The sequence below is a fragment of the Polypterus senegalus genome, chromosome 1 (assembly GCF_016835505.1).
Source record: "Polypterus senegalus isolate Bchr_013 chromosome 1, ASM1683550v1, whole genome shotgun sequence".
Classification (NCBI taxonomy): Eukaryota; Metazoa; Chordata; class Cladistia; order Polypteriformes; family Polypteridae; genus Polypterus; species Polypterus senegalus.
The window spans coordinates 1309081-1327516 of record NC_053154.1 but is presented as its reverse complement, the minus strand read 5'-3'; the positions used below and the strand labels follow the sequence as shown (position 1 = coordinate 1327516).

At 38.7% G+C, this 18436-nt stretch overlaps 1 protein-coding gene across 1 annotated transcript in view; it reads left to right on the top strand.

Annotated features, from left to right (window-relative positions):
- Positions 1-18436, top strand: part of LOC120517400 (urokinase plasminogen activator surface receptor-like) — a 40735-nt gene that overhangs the window by 9520 nt on the left and 12779 nt on the right. The window contains exons 6-8 of the mRNA XM_039739712.1: positions 13323-13463; positions 13670-13777; positions 17534-17668. Coding sequence (XP_039595646.1) covers positions 13323-13463; positions 13670-13777; positions 17534-17668 — 384 coding nt within the window. The remainder of the gene's footprint in view (positions 1-13322; positions 13464-13669; positions 13778-17533; positions 17669-18436) is intronic.

The window sequence follows — 18436 nt, the reverse complement described above, 5'->3', positions numbered from 1 at the left end:
AAGAAAAAGTTTTGGGGACCGTCCCCATATATTGTCGTCCAGACAATCAAAGAAAACACGATTCAAAGTCTTAAAATAAAACAATGAACAATCTTCTTGAGAAAAATGGCGACTTTATAGAGGGAAGGATTATGGGACAGGAAATGGTTGGCAGTAAGTGACGTCTTGAAACAGGAACCGGAAGTGACATCATCAGGATGGGACGGGGGTGACGTGAATTGATGGAGCCGGAAGTGACGTCATCATGGTGGAACCGGAAGTGACGTCGTCGCGGCCATTTTGGAATCCGGAAGTGGAGGAGTTATTTTTCTTCCAGTTTTCTGTCGGGCAAAAGAGATTTAGGTAAGTACCACGTGACAACCCTCTATCTCGCGATGTTTCACTCACCTTTAGGCTCTTTGACTGCCTCCTAATCGCACATGTGTGACAACTGTTATGAGTTTTATTGACATGTGCATGTTAAATTTGGCACACAGGGGCTCAGCAGTAAGAATTGCTAGCCAAGCATTGGATTAGATAGCCAAAGACAACTGGAGGCTTGTATAGTCAGCTTAAACACAGAATATGGTATTTCTGTCCTCTATCAGCACAAATCTTCTTTCCTTATTGGGAGAATGAGAATCGGCATGTAAGCACTATGATATTTCTGTATTTTGTGGGGGAGGAATTCAGCCCTTGTTTGGAGACAGAAAGGAACAGCAAGCTGAAGAAGAACAGTCTAAAAGGCTTGGACAGCAGCATGACTCTTGGAGGCGGTGTCGACAAAGTTCGAAAAACCTCCCAGCGTGGGGACGAGAAAATGGTAGGCTGTGTTGATCCAGATTTCCCACCTGGATAAAGTCTGTCCATATGCCTAAGCTAAAAGATATTTTTTCTCATGTGATTCTTGTACCGCCGTAATCACTGATTCTGGTATATTACTATATTGTTTAATTATTTAATATGCCACAATTTCAAAAGAACACATTTCCAAGAGAGCTAATGCCTCTTCAGGAAACATAATGGCGTAGTCAGCAGGATTGTGACTACATTAATAATTATATATTAATTATAATATTTTATATATATATTAAAAAAATATGCTTATACTGATGAATGGGGGGCTCGGTCAAAATGTTTGGTATATATTTTGGGGATGGTTGCCGCATGGTCATGGACTCCTGACCGAGGAAATAAAACTGCCTTAACATGCCTGGCCTGACTTGGAATAGGGATATTAATTAAATTCCATCAAAAGACAAGAGGCGGTCTTGTCAAAATTGGCACAGTGCATGAGGCTGGAAAGAAAACCCGACATTGGGTATGCGAGTGGACTTTTAAGGTCGGACTTTTAAGTTCAACACATAAGTGGGACTAAAACCGGACAAAATAAATGGAAAACAACAAGATTGAAACTTATGGTACGAGACTGGCTGTCCAGTAAAATGAAACGGCACTCACGAGTGGCAGCACAGATTAATGCACTGCCGTACGAGTCCAAAACCTTCCTGAAAAGTACATGCTGTGATAGGGAACATGTATTTAAATAAATTACATCACTAGCCATTAGAAAACAATATTGAAAAGCTATAAAGAACGGCGTGTTATTGTATTTAGTTGCGGCAGGCAGACAGACATGCAGGCAATGCATTTACCTTGCCGTTTGCGTAATAATCCAGCGGAGCTGAAAAAACTTAAAGATGAAATAAAATCAACAGCAATAGAATCCATAACGTCTCGATCACGATCGCTAAACTAATTTGTTGAAATCTTTAATGGCATCCTAGCAGCCCGATGCAAAATACAAGCTTCGTCCACGTGGTAAACGCAGTCTGAAAGACGCCAGCTGTTCCTATCATTCTACCTACAGGGTAAAGGTTAAAGGTTAAAGGTTTTGGCAAAACCCCACCTATTTTGGTACTTTTGAGAAATTGCAGTGTGTTGAAACACACAGAAATGATTAAATTGCCTTTTAAATATAGCTTAAATAACAAACCTACGTTATAAGCTAATGTTTAAAAAGAATTCATAAAACGGTGTACACATATAGCGCTAAAATGCAAAAGAGCTCTAACTAAAAAGTCGAAAAAGAATAAAAACATTTGGGGTTAAAACTTGCAATGAGAAACATGCCTTTGTACCTTCTGGTCAGTACTGGCCAAACTTTGTTTTAAGAAGGAATTCATTGGATAAGTTAAAAAATATGGCAGTTTCTCATAAGACAAAGAAAGATAATAATATGTTTAATTGGTTTAAAGCAAATCAAAATAGAATGTCTCCACTTTTCTTTAAAACTTATAAACGTGCAAAATATTTTTCCTTTTAAACCCCAAGTTTAAAGGAAAAATACTCTTTTAATAATACTAAATAATAAGGGAGACAAGTTCTTGCGATATGTAGCATGTGCCCGATTGTGCATGAATGGAGGTTCTGTATTTTGGGAACTCTTAAGGGAATGTATGGTGGCGCAGTGGTTAGCACACGTGCCTGGTGATACGAGATAAAGGTTCAAGCATGGATGTTTTCCTTGTTAAGTCAGGATATTCTTTGTGACCGCGTACCTTTTTCGGGGAATACTTTCTTGTTGTGGAATTGTGCTGCGTGATTTTCCCCACGAGTGGATTTTTCTTGTTGCCGCTGAATTTTATGGATCGCCACGGACAATATTGTGTCATTGTTGACGCTGACTCGGGAGTTCGGCACGAAATTTCCATAATCTGGAAAATAGCGCGTATGAAACTGAGGTATGAAGCATTCCTAATATTTTCAGTAATATCAGCTTGCGGCCTGAGATTTCATTTTAACTATGGCCAATGTTTCGCTAATGTAAGCAAACAAAGAGGCAATGCAAAATGGCCCAAAAAGCTAAAACAGCTAACACTTTTTTTTATCTTTCTTCGCAAACAGATCATTACAAGGTCTCAATTAACAAACATAAGAGTAGAAGACGAAACAAAAAATAAGTAACACACAATATCCTAACACAAATAAACAGCTCACACTTACAAATACATGGATAAACATACAATTAACTCAACTGACCGAACGTTCCTTCCGCTTGTTGCAAGACAAACTGAGCAGAGCCGAGTGAACAAAGAAAACTTGTGATTCGCGCCGAATGCCTTGGGGTGTTGCCTCGGCCAATCAGAGTGGCGTTTACTGGTTGGGCTATGATGACGTGCTGCTTCGGCCAATCAGAGTGAATCAAAACAGTGAATACAGTAATCCCTCGCTATATCGCGCTTCGACTTTCGCGGCTTCACTCTATCGCAGATTTTAAATGTAAGCATATCTAAATATATATCACAGATTTTTCGCTGGTTCGCGGATTTCTGCGGACAATAGGTCTTTTAATTTATGCTACACGCTTCCTCAGTTTGTTTGCCCATTTGATTTCATACAAGGGATACTATTGGCGGATGGGTTAGAAGCTACCCAATCAGAGCATGTATTACATATTAACTAAAACTCCTCAATGATATAAGATATGCATCCTGCGTGGTGCTTGATTGTTTGCTTGTCTCTGCCTCTATCTCACCCTCTCTGACATTCTCTGTGCCTGACGGAGGGGGTGTGAGCAGAGGGGCTGTTTGCCTATTCGCTCCTCTAATAAATGCCGCTTTATCGCGGTGCTTTTGGCATATTTAAAAGCACAAAAGCACACGTATTGATTTTTTGATTGTTTGCTTTTCTTTGCGAGTGAGCTCTCTCTCACTCTGAAACTCTCTGCTCCTGATGCGGGCACTCCTTTGAAGAGAGATATATTTGCATTCTTTTAATTGTGAGAAAGAAGATATCTGTCTTGTCATGGAGCTCAGTTTAAACTTTTGACTAAAGGGTGTTATTTCATGTCTAGAGGGCTCTAATAATGTTAACAGCGTGGGAGAGTTTATAAGGGCTTAAAATATATAAAAATAACTACACAAACATATGGTTTCTACTTCGCGGATTTTCATCTATCGCGGGGGGTTCTGGAATGCAACCCCCGCGATCGAGGAGGGATTACTTTAAGATTTTCTGCTGTGCTGACCAAATTATCAATGCCATCTCATATCATCGGCCATTTTAACTACGGCTAATGTAAGCTTACAAAGAGGCAATGCAAAATGGCCACTAAAGCTAAACAGCTAACACTTTTGCAAACAGATCATAAGTCTCAATTAACAAACATAGTAGAAGACAAAACAAAAAATAAGTAACACCCTAACACAAATAAACAACTCACACTTACAAATACATGAATAAACATACAATTAACTCACCTGGCTGAGCGTTTCTTCCGCTTGTTGCAAGACAAACTGAGCAGAGCCGATCGAGTGAACAAAGTGATTCACGCCAAATGCCTTGGGGTGTTGCCTCGGCCAATCAGAGTGGCGTTGGGATATGATGACGCGCTGCCTCAGCAAATCAGTGGCATTGACTGGATGAAATCATGCCCACCATAAATTTTTTTATTCATTAACTACAATGCTGATATTTGTCATAAATGTAAAAAAAAAAAATAAATGTATTACCTTTTTTTTTAATGAAAAAACTTAAATTAATTCATTAAATTTCCTGCACCTGTGTTAGACGTCCCCATGACGTCCAAAAAAGTTATGTCCGATGTTTAACGTCTTATCGACGTCTAAGTGGGGTCATAGATCGACGTCCAAAAAGCAGACGTAGTTTGCACGTCGTGTAGAAGTCGAGAATTGGTCTTGGACCGACGGACGCAATATAGACATGATCTGCACGTCCATACGACGTCTAATGTTTAGTGGGAAGTGTGTTACATGGTGAAACTCTATAGATAAACAAAAAAGCACAACCTCGAGTGAGTTTATAGCACGTGTGCTAGAGATCGAGAACTTTATTCTGTGAATGAAGTATTGTTGTAAAAGAGAACGCGAGTATGTGAATATGTGAAAGAATTAAGCACTTGCCAAATACTGTGTGCAGAAATGACTGAAACGAGTGAAGGTTGATTGTCTTTTTCTCCAGTGAATGAATTTCTGTTTTAGCCAAGTAATTCTGCTTGGACATGAAGCAGAGTTTAGAATCTAGAAACGAAAAATAAAAGATGAGTAAATGATCTTTATTCAGAGTCTGGGGTGGCAGATGCGTGTTTATGTCATTTGTACGTCTGTCTTTCTTTGTTCGTCAGCTGACTAAGAATCTATACTAATAAAAGGCAAAGCCCTCACTCACTCACTCACTCACTCACTCATCACTAATTCTCCAACTTCCCGTGTGGGTGGAAGGCTGAAATTTGGCAGGTTCATTCCTTACAGCTTCCTTACAAAAGTTGGGCAGGTTTTATATCGAAATTCTACGCGTAATGGTCATAACTGGAAGCAGTTTTTCTCCATTTACTGTAATGGAGATGAGCTTTAACGCCGTGGGGCGGAGTTTCGTGTGACATCATCACGCCTTCCACGTAATCACGCAGTACATAGAAAACCAGGAAGACCTCAAAAAGCGCTGAAGAAAACATGCATTATATAATTGAGAAGGCAGCGAAACAATAAGAAGCGAGCGAGTGACATATACAACCATATTCATGAGTTCTGCTACTTCAGAAACAAAGCACGATGTAAACCTACACTTTAAATTAAGTTCATAGACAGGCTGCCGCTGGCGTTTGTAATTTAGTGCCTGCCCATATAAGGCCGTCCGTCAGCGGCAATCCAATAGCAAACTCCCACTAAATATTCACGGGTGAAGGACTGTGCTTATGGAGAGGAAGATGAGATGGTCAGGGTGGTGTTTGACACAAACTCAGCGAAACTGCGAGAGAAAGTTTTAAGTGCCAGGACTAAGGTAACATTAAATACAGCCATGGACATAGCACGAGATGGCACCAGCACAGCTGGGAACCTTCGATGCATGTACACCGAGCGGCTCACGTGAACTGACGAGTGCACAGATAAAAGCAACAGTTCCAAAGAGCTGAACAAAACCGAATTACACAATTGAAAAGGCAGCAAAAATATGAAGCGTCTGATACATACAAGCATATTCATAAATCCAACTACTGCGGAAACAAAGCACACGTTGGAAAAAGTCAATGTCCCGCTAAAGGAAGACAGTGTAAAAACCCGTGCATGCAGTGTGTCAGGTCTCAGATAAAGAAGAAGACGAGCTGTTTATTGATGCAGTAAGAAACGAATCGATGAATGAAACCTGTCATCTTTACAACGATTGACAAACACGGAATGTAACTTGAACACAACACATCCTACAAATACGAACCTGATTGAAAGAAATAATGATAATCAAATCCTTGATGACAGCAACACTCAGTAACACTCACAAAACAAATACTGTATATTGACAGTCATGTTACGTTATTTTTAAAATGTTCCCTTTTCTTTTCTAGCTTTTTGAACACACTACTTCTCGCTGCGATACGCGGGTATATATATATATATATATATATAACCCGATCTACATACTCGAATAATGGATACTTTATTCGCCATCAATGATTGTTTTGGTAAAGCCATACTCAGTGTATTCATTAGATGAACGGTAAAAAGTAAGAGCGAGGGAGGATGACTTATTGAGGCATGCAGGCTGTAGTGCGCGTCAACTCTATCTGAATTTGCGATCACATTTGAAAAATATATCTTTTCAAGTTCTATTTAGTCCATATGTGTCAAACTCAAGGGGCGGGCCACATCCGCCCGCGCGTAATTATATCCGCCCGAGATCATTTTATATACTGTATTATTGTTATTAATGGCCCGGTATATGAAGCGCTGGTAACACAATAAACTACAGATCCCATAATGCAGCGCTTCAGCTGCCTTGCCTAACACTTACCGTTAATCAAGTCTAGCTTATGATGCTGCAAGTTATTGCGAAGCTAGCTCACACGATGCTGAAGAGAAAAGTTGATTCTGAAAATAGAGCCTTTAAAAACCGATGGGAGGCTGAGTATATGTTTACTGAACCCGTGTGTCTCATTTGTGGAGCTAATGTGGCTGTAATTACAGAATTTAATCTAAGACGGCACTATGAGACAAAACATCAGGGTAATGCAGAAGATACAGAAAGCAGAATAATTAAATAAGAATCTGACACTTCAGCAGACGTTTTTACCCGTGCACAATCACAAAGTGATTTCAAGTGAAGCTGCTTTTATGGGAGACACAAATGCACCAGTGCACTTGCCCCACTTTCCCTGTTGCCAAGTAATGTTAAACCAAGTCGTCACTACGGTGTTCCCAACACGCACTTTGCTGATAAACTGAGCGCACTGAGTTTGCAGGCGCTTTGGTGACTTTGAAGAACAAAAAGTCCGTCTACATGCGGCTCGAACCTTGTGCATGTTTGGTAGCACATATCTGTGTGAGAAGCTCTTCTCAGTGATAAAGACTAACAAAACAGCACACAGGAGTCGCCTCACTGATGAGCACCTGCAATCCATCCTGAGAATCTCCACAACACAGAACCTCACACCAAACAGAAACGAACCTGTGGCCAAAAAGATGCCAGGCGTCCAGCTCTAAAATGACATATGAGCAAAGACAACTGAATGATTTGATTTGTTATTGCTGAAAGGAACACATTTTATTTATATTTCCAGGTTTTGTTATGCAGCATGTTCATATTTGAATTTGTATAATTTTGACAGGATATATTTTTATGGAGAGCAAAATCTTTTGGGATATTTAAAATCTAAGTTTATTTTTATATAAAATTACATAAGAGTAAAGAAATTTGAATGTTTGTTCTTTTAACGTTTACTTTATTTCTAACTTGTATAATTTAGACAGGATATATTTTTATGGAGAGCAAAATATTATAAGTTGTTTAAGGTTTGAGTTGATTTATTCAGAATAATATTCCTGTCTGTTTTACCATTCCTACCAAAGATATTTCTGTCGACTAAATAAAAATTCCTTCTATTTAAAATTTAAATAGAACTTGAACAAATACGATAGTTCATAATATCCACGCAGACTTGCACGTAAGAGCGGAGTCATCCGTTTTAACAAGCAGCGTATTGCACTGATCTGAAATAGCTGTGTGTGTATATATGTAGATATGTATGTATATGTATATATATGTTTATATATGTGTGTGTGTATGTATGTATGTATGTGTGTATGTATATGTGTGTGTGTATATGTATGTATATATGTAGATATATATATGTATGTATATATGTGTATATGTATAGATATGTATATATATATATATGTTTATGTGTGTGTGTAAATATATATTTATATATATATATATATATATATATATATACTGTATATATATGACAGCAACACTCATCACTCACAACAGTGACAAAACAATTACATTGACAATCATGTTACGTTATTTTCAAAATGTTTCCTTTTCTTTTTCATTGCTTCTTTAACACACTACTTCTCCACTGCGAAGCGCGGGTATTTTGCTAGTGTTAAATAAACTGTAGAAATGGGAGACGTCCCATATAATAATATTCAAAGTTAAGTGTAATACATGTGAATATCAATAGTGATCATGACTGGTGATTGATAACACAATCTGTGCCTGGTCTGTGTCTTTGAAGCCTGCAAACAGATGCAGAGTTTAAATAACGCCATGACTTATTGACCTCGACGAATCTCAGAATAGCTTGTAACATGGTCAGTCAAAGAGAAGAATTGTAAACTCTAAAAGTTTAATTTAAATCTATAGATGTTCTTTTTCTCCAGATTCAGCAAATCCAGTGACCAATGGATAAAAAACACAAACTATGTTTCTATACAAGTTGCAAAAAATAGCTTAATAGCAAGTTTGGGCAGAGCAATTAGAAATAATCTAATTGAAGGATAGTGAATATTTATCAATCATAAATTAATGAACAGCAGCTATTGGAATAATTTTCTTGCATGCTGATTTAGTGCAAGTGTTAAATGTTTAAATGAAAAAATGCAAACAAACGAACACTCGACTGATTTCTGTCTCTCAGTCTTCATGAAAAAAACAGTATAGAGTGTTTACATATTTTGATGTATGACAAATGATTATTATTATCACTTCAGTAATTACAAAATGTATTAGAACTGAAATACATGTATTGATTTGTCTCTGTAAGTGATTAATTTTAGGAAGAGTTTTATATTGCATCAATGTATTAAGTTAATGCTCAGTGATAATGCACACAGCTAAATGGATTATTCAGTTATACATTAGAACCATCGTATGTAACATCCTGTTATAAGTTAAGACACTTGGATAACTGAGGCAATGTGTTAATTTGTGTAATGTATGATGATCTTACTGAAGACACATTGTCACTAGCATAGTTTAAATGTATTACTCTATTTCTTACTGTTATTTTATGAGACTGAACTGCGGGTCTAGAATTGTCATTTATAATGCTGCATTGTATGATACATATGATTGGGAAATAAATGCTTTATGTGATGTATTTGCTCTACCTTCACCCTTCTTTAGTTAGCCTAGCAAGTACAGTAGTTTAGTTTGGCCACTCAATTTAGTGGTTAAAGTCTCCACATTCAGTGGTAAAGTTTTCTGAATGAAGTAACAGGTGGTGTACACACAAATGAAGATTTACAGAGACTGTACGGCACTAATGACTTTTAATCTGCTGCACATACCTGAGAATAGCTGATGAAGAAACACTTGCTTTTCCAGAGGGAACAGAGTGAAGAGCCAAAGAAAGATTGTAAGTCCAGCTACTCAAATTTGATGCCATGATGTGAGCAGACATTTTTACTACTAAGACAAGTTTTATGGACTCTTCAAGGACAGGCTGTAGCTACTGAGGTGATGTAACAGCTGTTGAAGGCTCCTGGAAACTGGACAAACACTCCACCAGAGAATGAATTTACACAGATGACACATTAAACATGGCAACACAGATGTTCCTGTAGCAGCCCACTTCAACAGCGATGGACACTGTGAGAGGGACTTTAAAGTCACAGGGCTTATGGGCAACTTCAGAACACAGCAAGAGAGAAAAGAATGGGAAGTTAAACTCATGTTAAAATTTAATACAGCATGGTCTAAATAGAGACAAGAGTTTTACGGCCAGATATGAGGATTGTTTACATCTCTCAGAATGGCAGACAACCTGATTACAGACCACATTGTATTGAAAAACTCATGAGAAACTTCAAAAGACTTTGTTGGACAGTTTTCTTATCCAGAGATCTTGACCATACATTGTTCTTTTCTGTCTTGTTAAATTAATCTTAGCCTGAATGAATCTATTACTTTTTTACATTTAAAATTTCTCATTTAAATATTTCCCAATGTTGTTTCTTGTCCTAATGTGTGGATATAAACACAGGGAACTCCAGTTTCTGTATTACATCTTGCCTGAAGAAGGGGCCTGAGTTGCCTCGAAAGCTTGCATATTGTAATCTTTTTAGTTAGCCAATAAAAGGGGTCATTTTGCTTGGCTTTTCTCTACATTAAAACATTAAAAGAAATAAACAGCAGAACAACTGCAATAAAATCAGGCAAACATCCTAAAGATGCCAAGCACCGTTCATCACAACAGAAATCAGCTGTTTCAGTTTTGGAGGAATTACAATGAGATGCATGCTAGTTTGTATTAAAAACATGAAGTTATAGTATTTAAATGTTTACAACAACAACAACAACATTTATTTCTATAGCACATTCTCATACAAACAGTAGCTCAAAGTGCTTTACATAATAAAGAATAGAAAAATAAAAGACACAGTAAGAAAATAAAATAAGTCAACATTAATTAAAATTTCAATGGTCAGGGGGGACAGAAAAAACAAAAAAACTCCAGACGGCTGGAGAAAAAATAAAATCTGCAGGTGTTCCAGACCATGAGACCCCTTGAACAGTCCCCTCTGGGCATTCTACCTAACATAAATGAAACAGTCCTCTTTGGATTTAGGGTTCTCACGGAAGGGCTTGATGATGATGGTCACGTAGACTTCTGCCTTTTAATCCATCCATCATTGTTGGAGCATCATGAAGCTTTGAGTAGGTGGAGGTGGCGCAGGCCACCACCACAAAGAAACCGGAAAAAGAAACAGAAGAGAGAGTTGGGGTCAGTACGGATTTTAGAGCCACCATGAATAGGTATTATGAGGAAATTGAACATATTGAGTATCAGGATTAAGTTAAAGTGAAGTTAGGAGAAGGCCATGTTAAAGTAATTTGTTTTCAGCAGTGTTTTAAAGTGCTCTACTGTATCAGCCTGGTGAATTCCTATCGGCAGGCTATTCCAGATTTGAGGTGCATAGCAGCAGAAGGCCGCCTGCCTCACCACTTCTTTTACGTTTAGCTTTGGAATTCTAAGGAGACACTCATTTGAGGATCTGAGGTTACGATTTGGAATATAACGTGTCAGGCATTCCGATATATAAGATGGAGCGAGATTATTTAAGGCTTTATAAACCACAAGCAGAATTTTAAAGTCAATTCTAAATGACACAGGTAACCAGTGTAGTGACATTAAAACTGGAGAAATGTGTTCAGATTTTCTTTTCCTAGTTAGGATTCTAGCAGCTCCATTCTGCACTCGTTGCAAGTGATTTATGTTTTTTTTGGGTGGTCCTGAGAGGAGTGCATTACAGTAATCTAGTCGACTGAAAACAAACGCGTGAACTAATTTCTCAGCATCTTTCAGTGATATAAGAGGTCTAACTTTACTTATGTTTCTTAAGTGAAAAAATGCTGTCCTAATAATCTGATTAATATGCGATTTAAAATTCAGGTTACAGTCAACAATTACCCCTAAGCTTTTTACCTCCGTCTTGACTTTTAATCCTAATGTATCCAGTTTATTTCTAATAGCCTCATTGTATCCATTATTGCTAATCACTAAGATTTCAGTTTTCTCTTTATTTAACTTGAGAAAGTTACTATTCATCCATTCAGAAATACCAGTAAGACATTCTGTTAGTGAATCGAGAGAATCGGAGTCATCAGGAGCTATTGATAAGTACAGCTGTGTGTCAGCAGCATAGCTGTGGTAGCTCACGTTGTGCCTCGAGGTAATCTGACCTAACGGAAGCATGTAAATCGAAAAGAGCAGCGGACCCAGGATAGAGCCTTATGGACCACCATATCGGATATCATGTGACTTTGAGTTGTAATTACCACAACTAACAAAGAATTTTCTCCCTGCCAGGTAGGATTCAAACCAATTTAAGACCCTGCCAGAGAGGCCCACCCATTGACTAAGGCGATTTCTAAGAATATTGTGATCAATGGTGTCAAATGCGGCACTCAGATCTAAGAGGATGAGAACAGATAAATGGCCTCTGTCTGCGTTCACTCGCAAGTCATTTACTACTTTAACGAGTGCAGTTTCTGTGCTGTGATTTGTTCTAAAACCCGACTGAAATTTATCAAGAATAGCAGGTTTATTTAGGTGGTCATTTAGCTGCATAATGACTGCCTTCTCTAGAACTTTACTTAAGAAGGGCAGATTAGAGATGGGTCTAAAATTTTCAAGAGCCGAGGGGTCAAGATTATGTTTCTTAAGTAGGGGTTTAACTACAGCAGTCTTAAGACAGTCTGGGAAGACCCCCATATCTAATGACAAATTTACTATGTCCAGAATATTATCAATTAGCACGCCTGATACTTTGAAATAATTTGTTGGTATCGGGTCAAGAACGCAGGTGGAGGGTTTCAGTTGAGATATTATTTTTTGTAAATCAGGTAAATCTATCCTAGTGAAAGAGTTTAATTTGTTTATAACAGGATGCTGGGGTTTAGGAGGATCCTTAGTGTTGGAGGGATATACTATGTTACTTCTAATATCATTAATTTTTGTTAATGTTTTATGTTTTATTTTATACATAAAATTTTATGTTTAGAAACATTATAATATAAGACATTGAAAACACAAAAGCAGGGTGCAGGTTCAGCCTGGTGTGCCAAGGGTTGCACTGCCGCTCGCTTAAGCTGTTTGCCTTGTTGATGTTTTTAGTGGGCTTTTTTGTGGTAAGTAGTAGACCATGAATTAGGTGGCAGCCCTGTGTCCTCCCGCTCCTCGACTATGCTGTGTGACTTCCTGGAGCAGAGACCACCCTCTAATGCTTAAGTGGGGGGCACGGAGGCACACAGTAAGGAGACCAGAGTTTTGCATCCCGGGTGTGTCACTTGCATGTAATGACAAAGAAGTTCAGATGAGCGTTACTGTTTGAAACATCGGTGATCAATTTGCTGTTATTCTCTCTTGTATTTTATTTTTTATGTTTTATTACGTGCCATTCATGTAAACGAATGCCTGGCTGCCCTTTTTTTGGACTGCAGTTTTAAGCCTTAATACGGCCTTTTCACTGTGTCAATTACTTATCTTATCGTATCTTCACCATTTTCAAGCTCTTCATTTGTTTGTTTTCTTTCTGCAGTCTGGACCAACTACACCATTTTTGATGCGGGCTGCATTCCCACACAGACCTGTAACTGGAGTCTGTCAATTGACTACGGCCATGGAAGTAATAGCTGGAGCTCCTGGTGCTGCAACTCCAGTTTATGCAATGTAGAAAAAGGTGAAAGAAATCATAGAGACTTTAGAGCTTTAATTTGGAGGACATCTGTAAATAAAACTTGAAATTATGAACCAAATATAAATTTAATATTTTAGGAGAGTTAAATAGCAATACCTTGGAATTGTTTCTGGTTTAAGCTGACAGAATGCAAAGGATTCTCAGTCCCACAATTCCATTTTAATTTATTCATTGTCTTCAATTCACAGCTAATATTTCTAGTGATCCAAATGGACTGGTATGCTGCGCTGGAATGGACAGGACTTGCCAAAACTCCATGAACTGCACCGGCATTCAAGACCACTGCTTCATTTCAGGTGAATATGAGTGGTGCCTAGGGATTCTCGGACATTTTTCATTCCCGCATTCCTGGGAAAACAGGAACGGCCAAGCTCACATATATAGTGTGTAAAAGTGTAAAAATCGATCAAGAGTTATAGTTGAAAATAATTAAGGTGGCACCATTGCTGCGGTTTGCACTTCATCAGACAACAGCTTTGAACAGCAACTTGAAATTGCAATGCGTCAGTCTGTTGCATCCGCATTATCTGTGCCAAGAAACGTACCATCACAGAATGATGACAAGAAACTGGATGCATCAGTAAAAGCTGAAATGGCGGGGCTTCAGAGCAACGGCAAGCGCAAGTGTTGTTTAGAACAAGTGTATCAGGATCTGATGATTGTGCTGCCTACTTCAGTGGAGGCAGAGTGTGCTTTCTCAGTGGCTGGCGTTCTCTGCATGAAGGTGCGCTCTCGCCTGGACGACCACACGCTGGACACGTTAATAATAATAATAATATAATATCGGATTACGACACACAGACGTTGATATGATTCTTAAATATAGTTTTTAATAACTGTAAAATTGTGTCAGTTTCTCATTAGGTTCTCTCCGTAAAAAACAAAGAAACAGAAACCTTTTTTATAAGAACTTCATTTTTCCTTCTAAAATCCCACACACTAACATTCTACAGGAAACTACCAACACAGGAATGTCAATCAACATCAATATAAATTTAACTTGTTACTGAACATACAAATACACAACAAATAATTCATTACATTTATACAGCACTTTTCTCAGTTCTCAAAGCACTATCCACACAGGGAGGTGAACCCACAATCTTCCACAGTCTCCTTGCTGCAACTGCGCTACCTGTGAGGACATGCGCTGCCAACGCTCTTATTCCCACAACTAAAGATACATGTACTTCTATGACAGCATGAACTGCTTGGAGATAAGGTTAGTCTTTTATTTGTGTTAACATATTGCAGTAGTTCTATTAAAAATAAGTGTCAGTTGTTCTAAATCCGTTCACGTGAGATGCCCGTGCACTTTGTCATCCCGGGGAGCCCAAATTCCTGGGAATAGATAAACCCGTCCTGGAATGGATTCCCTAGTGGCACACCAAACAGACATGCAGCTTCAGTGGTCTTAAAGTACATGGCTGCAGATCTTATTTCATATTTAACTTTACAACATTCTTATTATTACTGTTTTAAAAAATAAAGTGAGAAATAGTTTGTTAGCAGTGAAGAACCAAATATGAACATTATTTTTGGGAACAATATGGATAATCCTGGGCTTCACTCGTCCCACAGGCCACAGCTTTTCCTTCATCTTCACTCACAACCCACACAGCTGACCGAGCAAAAGAAGGAAAAATGTGCTCCGCTTGGTCCACTTGCATCACGGCACTGAGGCCAAACCCACAATAAAATGACAGAGTGAAACTGTCCCGAAAACATATTGTTGTGTGATGGTAATGATAATAATGTTGTAAGAATGTAAGAATTTTGACAAAGAAGAACAGAGCTTTCAGCCTTTGTGACATTAGTTTGGTGAGCTAATTGCTCAGTTGTCCCATATCTCCAAATACATTTTAGAAGATGTGAAGGCTTCTTGTTCATTTCCATAACTCACTAGTTTGTTGTAGATTCTTGCAAGTCTCTGCGTAAGGAAGTGCAGCCTGGCTTTGCTCATAAATGCATTTCTGATTAACTTCAACCGATGTTACTGACTTCATGATTCACTGCTGAGTAAAGAAAGTTTGATTTTCAAAAACCTTCCCTGCTCAGACTAAAGAAATTTCATTCAGTGAACCCTTCAAAGCTAGACAGGCCTTTATGTCCCATGATGCCCTTGGCTGCTCTCCTACATGTTGCTATGTCTTTATGGTATCATGTCGTACACTTTAATGTTTTTAGTCACAGTACAGCATCAACAACTTAACGTATTCTTGTGTATGAAGTCATTTAAATTCATGTATACATGTGAGGTGTGCAGACTCATCTTCCCTCTTCATTGGCTGTGGAGACTGCGACTTTTTCCTGTGTCAGCGTGTATTCTATTTGTTGTCTGATGTGCCCAAAGATACCAATATGAAGATAACCCAAAATGCCCTTCCCAGATTAAGCATGTTGGTTACATCGTACTCAGGTGCCAAAGACTGCATGGTGCCAGTTATGTTAATTGCTATTTGTTGTGACATTACATACACAAAAATGGCAAAAGGGTGTGAGCACTCCCAGGCATCTGACTGTCTAGGCAAATGGGAGATTGGGAAACAGGTTTTTAAAATTCAAAAATCCCAGTACAGTTTTTGTAACTTGAAATAAGCTTCATCAAAGGGAGAACCATGACAGCTTTGACTGGTAAAGTGACATGTGCCACAAGAACTTTAAAAAAGCAAAAGGAGTTCAGCTCTAAGCAATGTCCTGAAAACACAATTCATAAGAAGGATCCAATAACCTGAGCAGAGAAAATCGAGTGTTAGTAATCAAAATCGAAGAAAATACAACACTTATGATAAGGCAACCAGACTTCAGCAAAGCACACATTCAATGAACTGCACAGGACTCACTGCTCCAACTTCCTTTATGGGATGGGGTGGGCCCAAGCAGTGATGGACATGGTGGTCCTACCTCTTGGGGTTAAATCTCCAAAACATTAGGAGTATAATCACATTAAAAAGACATATAAAGTAGGGTTAAACATAACAAACACAATAATACATTAAAAACATCTACTAAATTATAACTGGAAAGAATAACATGAACAGAAAACATCATAACAATGAAAAAAACTGAAAAATGAATGAAAAAGACAGATCAAAGAAATCTAAATATAAGCTGAGGTGGGGCACCCTGGCTAAATCATTACAGTACTTCCTGTTGGCCCCACATGACTGAATGCATCTGTGAGGTGCCAGGATGGCAGCCAACACTTGATGTCACCGGCTGGCAGTTACAGAATCCTAGACGTTGTGTGAAAATAGAAACACAGGAGAATCACAAAGGTTTCTTGCATCACTAAGGACAACCCCATTTTTGAGCCTTTTGGCTAAATGAGTTGTATTTTAAATAATGTCATAACGTTACAGAGAGATTTGAGTCTTCGCTTCAGGTCCTTCCAAAATGACAGCTGTTCCCTGATGTCGTGTGGGTTTTATCCAAGAAAAAGCAGAAGGCAAGGAGTTAGAAGCGGAGTTGCTGTTCCTCAGCCGCTTCTGTTCTTCCTGGCAGATACAAAGAGGAGCAAATCAGCTTGTCACTCCCAAACCCTCTCCCTGGTGTCACCTTCCCCAAGTCTTCCCCATGAGGCACAGGCTTCACCTGAGCTATTGACCTTTGGTAAATGAGACTTTGGATCGTTGTCATTATCCAATTACAGAGACTCCTTGTGAATTGCAAAGACAACGTTGGGATCTTCAATCTTCATTATGGTTGAAATATTTTCCAGGTAGTCTGTATTAATATGGAAAAATGCAGCATTGTGGATGATTTCTCCTTTCCTATACAACAGCTAAAAATATAGATTTCCAACATACTTATGTAGTAAGACCTTTTACAGACAAACACATTATTTCAAGGACGTCATGAAATCTCTTATTATGACAGCACTCCACTGATTTTCAGACTTTGTGTCCCTGATGTCATCTGTTTGTCACCACTGTCAAGGTCAGTACTGGAGAAGCCGCAAACTAAGTTAAGGTCTGCCTTTTATACAGTGCAGTGAAACGGCAGGTTCTTGTGGTTTAGCATCTGACTCTGTTTGTCGTTGTTTTGAACAGATAATGGCCAGCAGGTGTACGCTGGCTGCACGTCCAAGGGCGTCTGTGACAGTCCGCTCAGGGCAAGCATCTTCCTGAACATACCGCTCAACTCTCACATCGACTGCTGTCAGGGACCCCTCTGCAATGAGCCTGGTGAGTGCACTGAATGAAGTGACCGTGTGACACGGTGACCAAAAAAGTCCTTTTATGAATGAGTGTGAAATTCAGGATCAAGTATTTGGAAAGACAGGATATGTTGCATTCGGTCTCAGTTTTAATTTCATTTGTTGCTTTTAATGCTTAATAAAGAAACCAAATGCTTGAGTGCTAATCCCAATTGGCTGCTACTTCTGCCCATTGCTGTTACTTTAAGTTCCACCTCTTCTGAAACCACCCTGATTCTCCCAATTTAGTGGGTTTCCAATGTGGTTGAATGGATAAAGTCATCAATGCTTCTTTGTGAGGACCCTTGGCTTGTGATGTGATGTATATTGTCCATCCATTTGTTATCAGAGCCACTGTATTGAGCTCAGGGTCTTGGGTGGACACATACTGGTGGGCTTAAGGCAGATGCCAGTCCTAGGTGGAGCACCTGGGAGAATTAATATGATGTATATGGTGGCTAAATACCAATGCAATAAATCAGACCACAGATAATATGTTCCTGTCTTTGGTGCAATGCCTAACGTGTTGATATCACCATCATAAATTGTGGTGTCAGATCACCTAGTGGTTGATGAGATGGTCAATGATATATGAACATAATTCACAATTCATAACACTCTGTGGCCTCATACAATACAATACAATGCAATTCATTTTTGTATAACCCAAAAATCACACAAGAAGTGCCACAATGTGCTTTAACAGACCCTGCCTCTTGACAGTCCCCTAGCCTTGACTCTCTAAGAAGACCAGGAA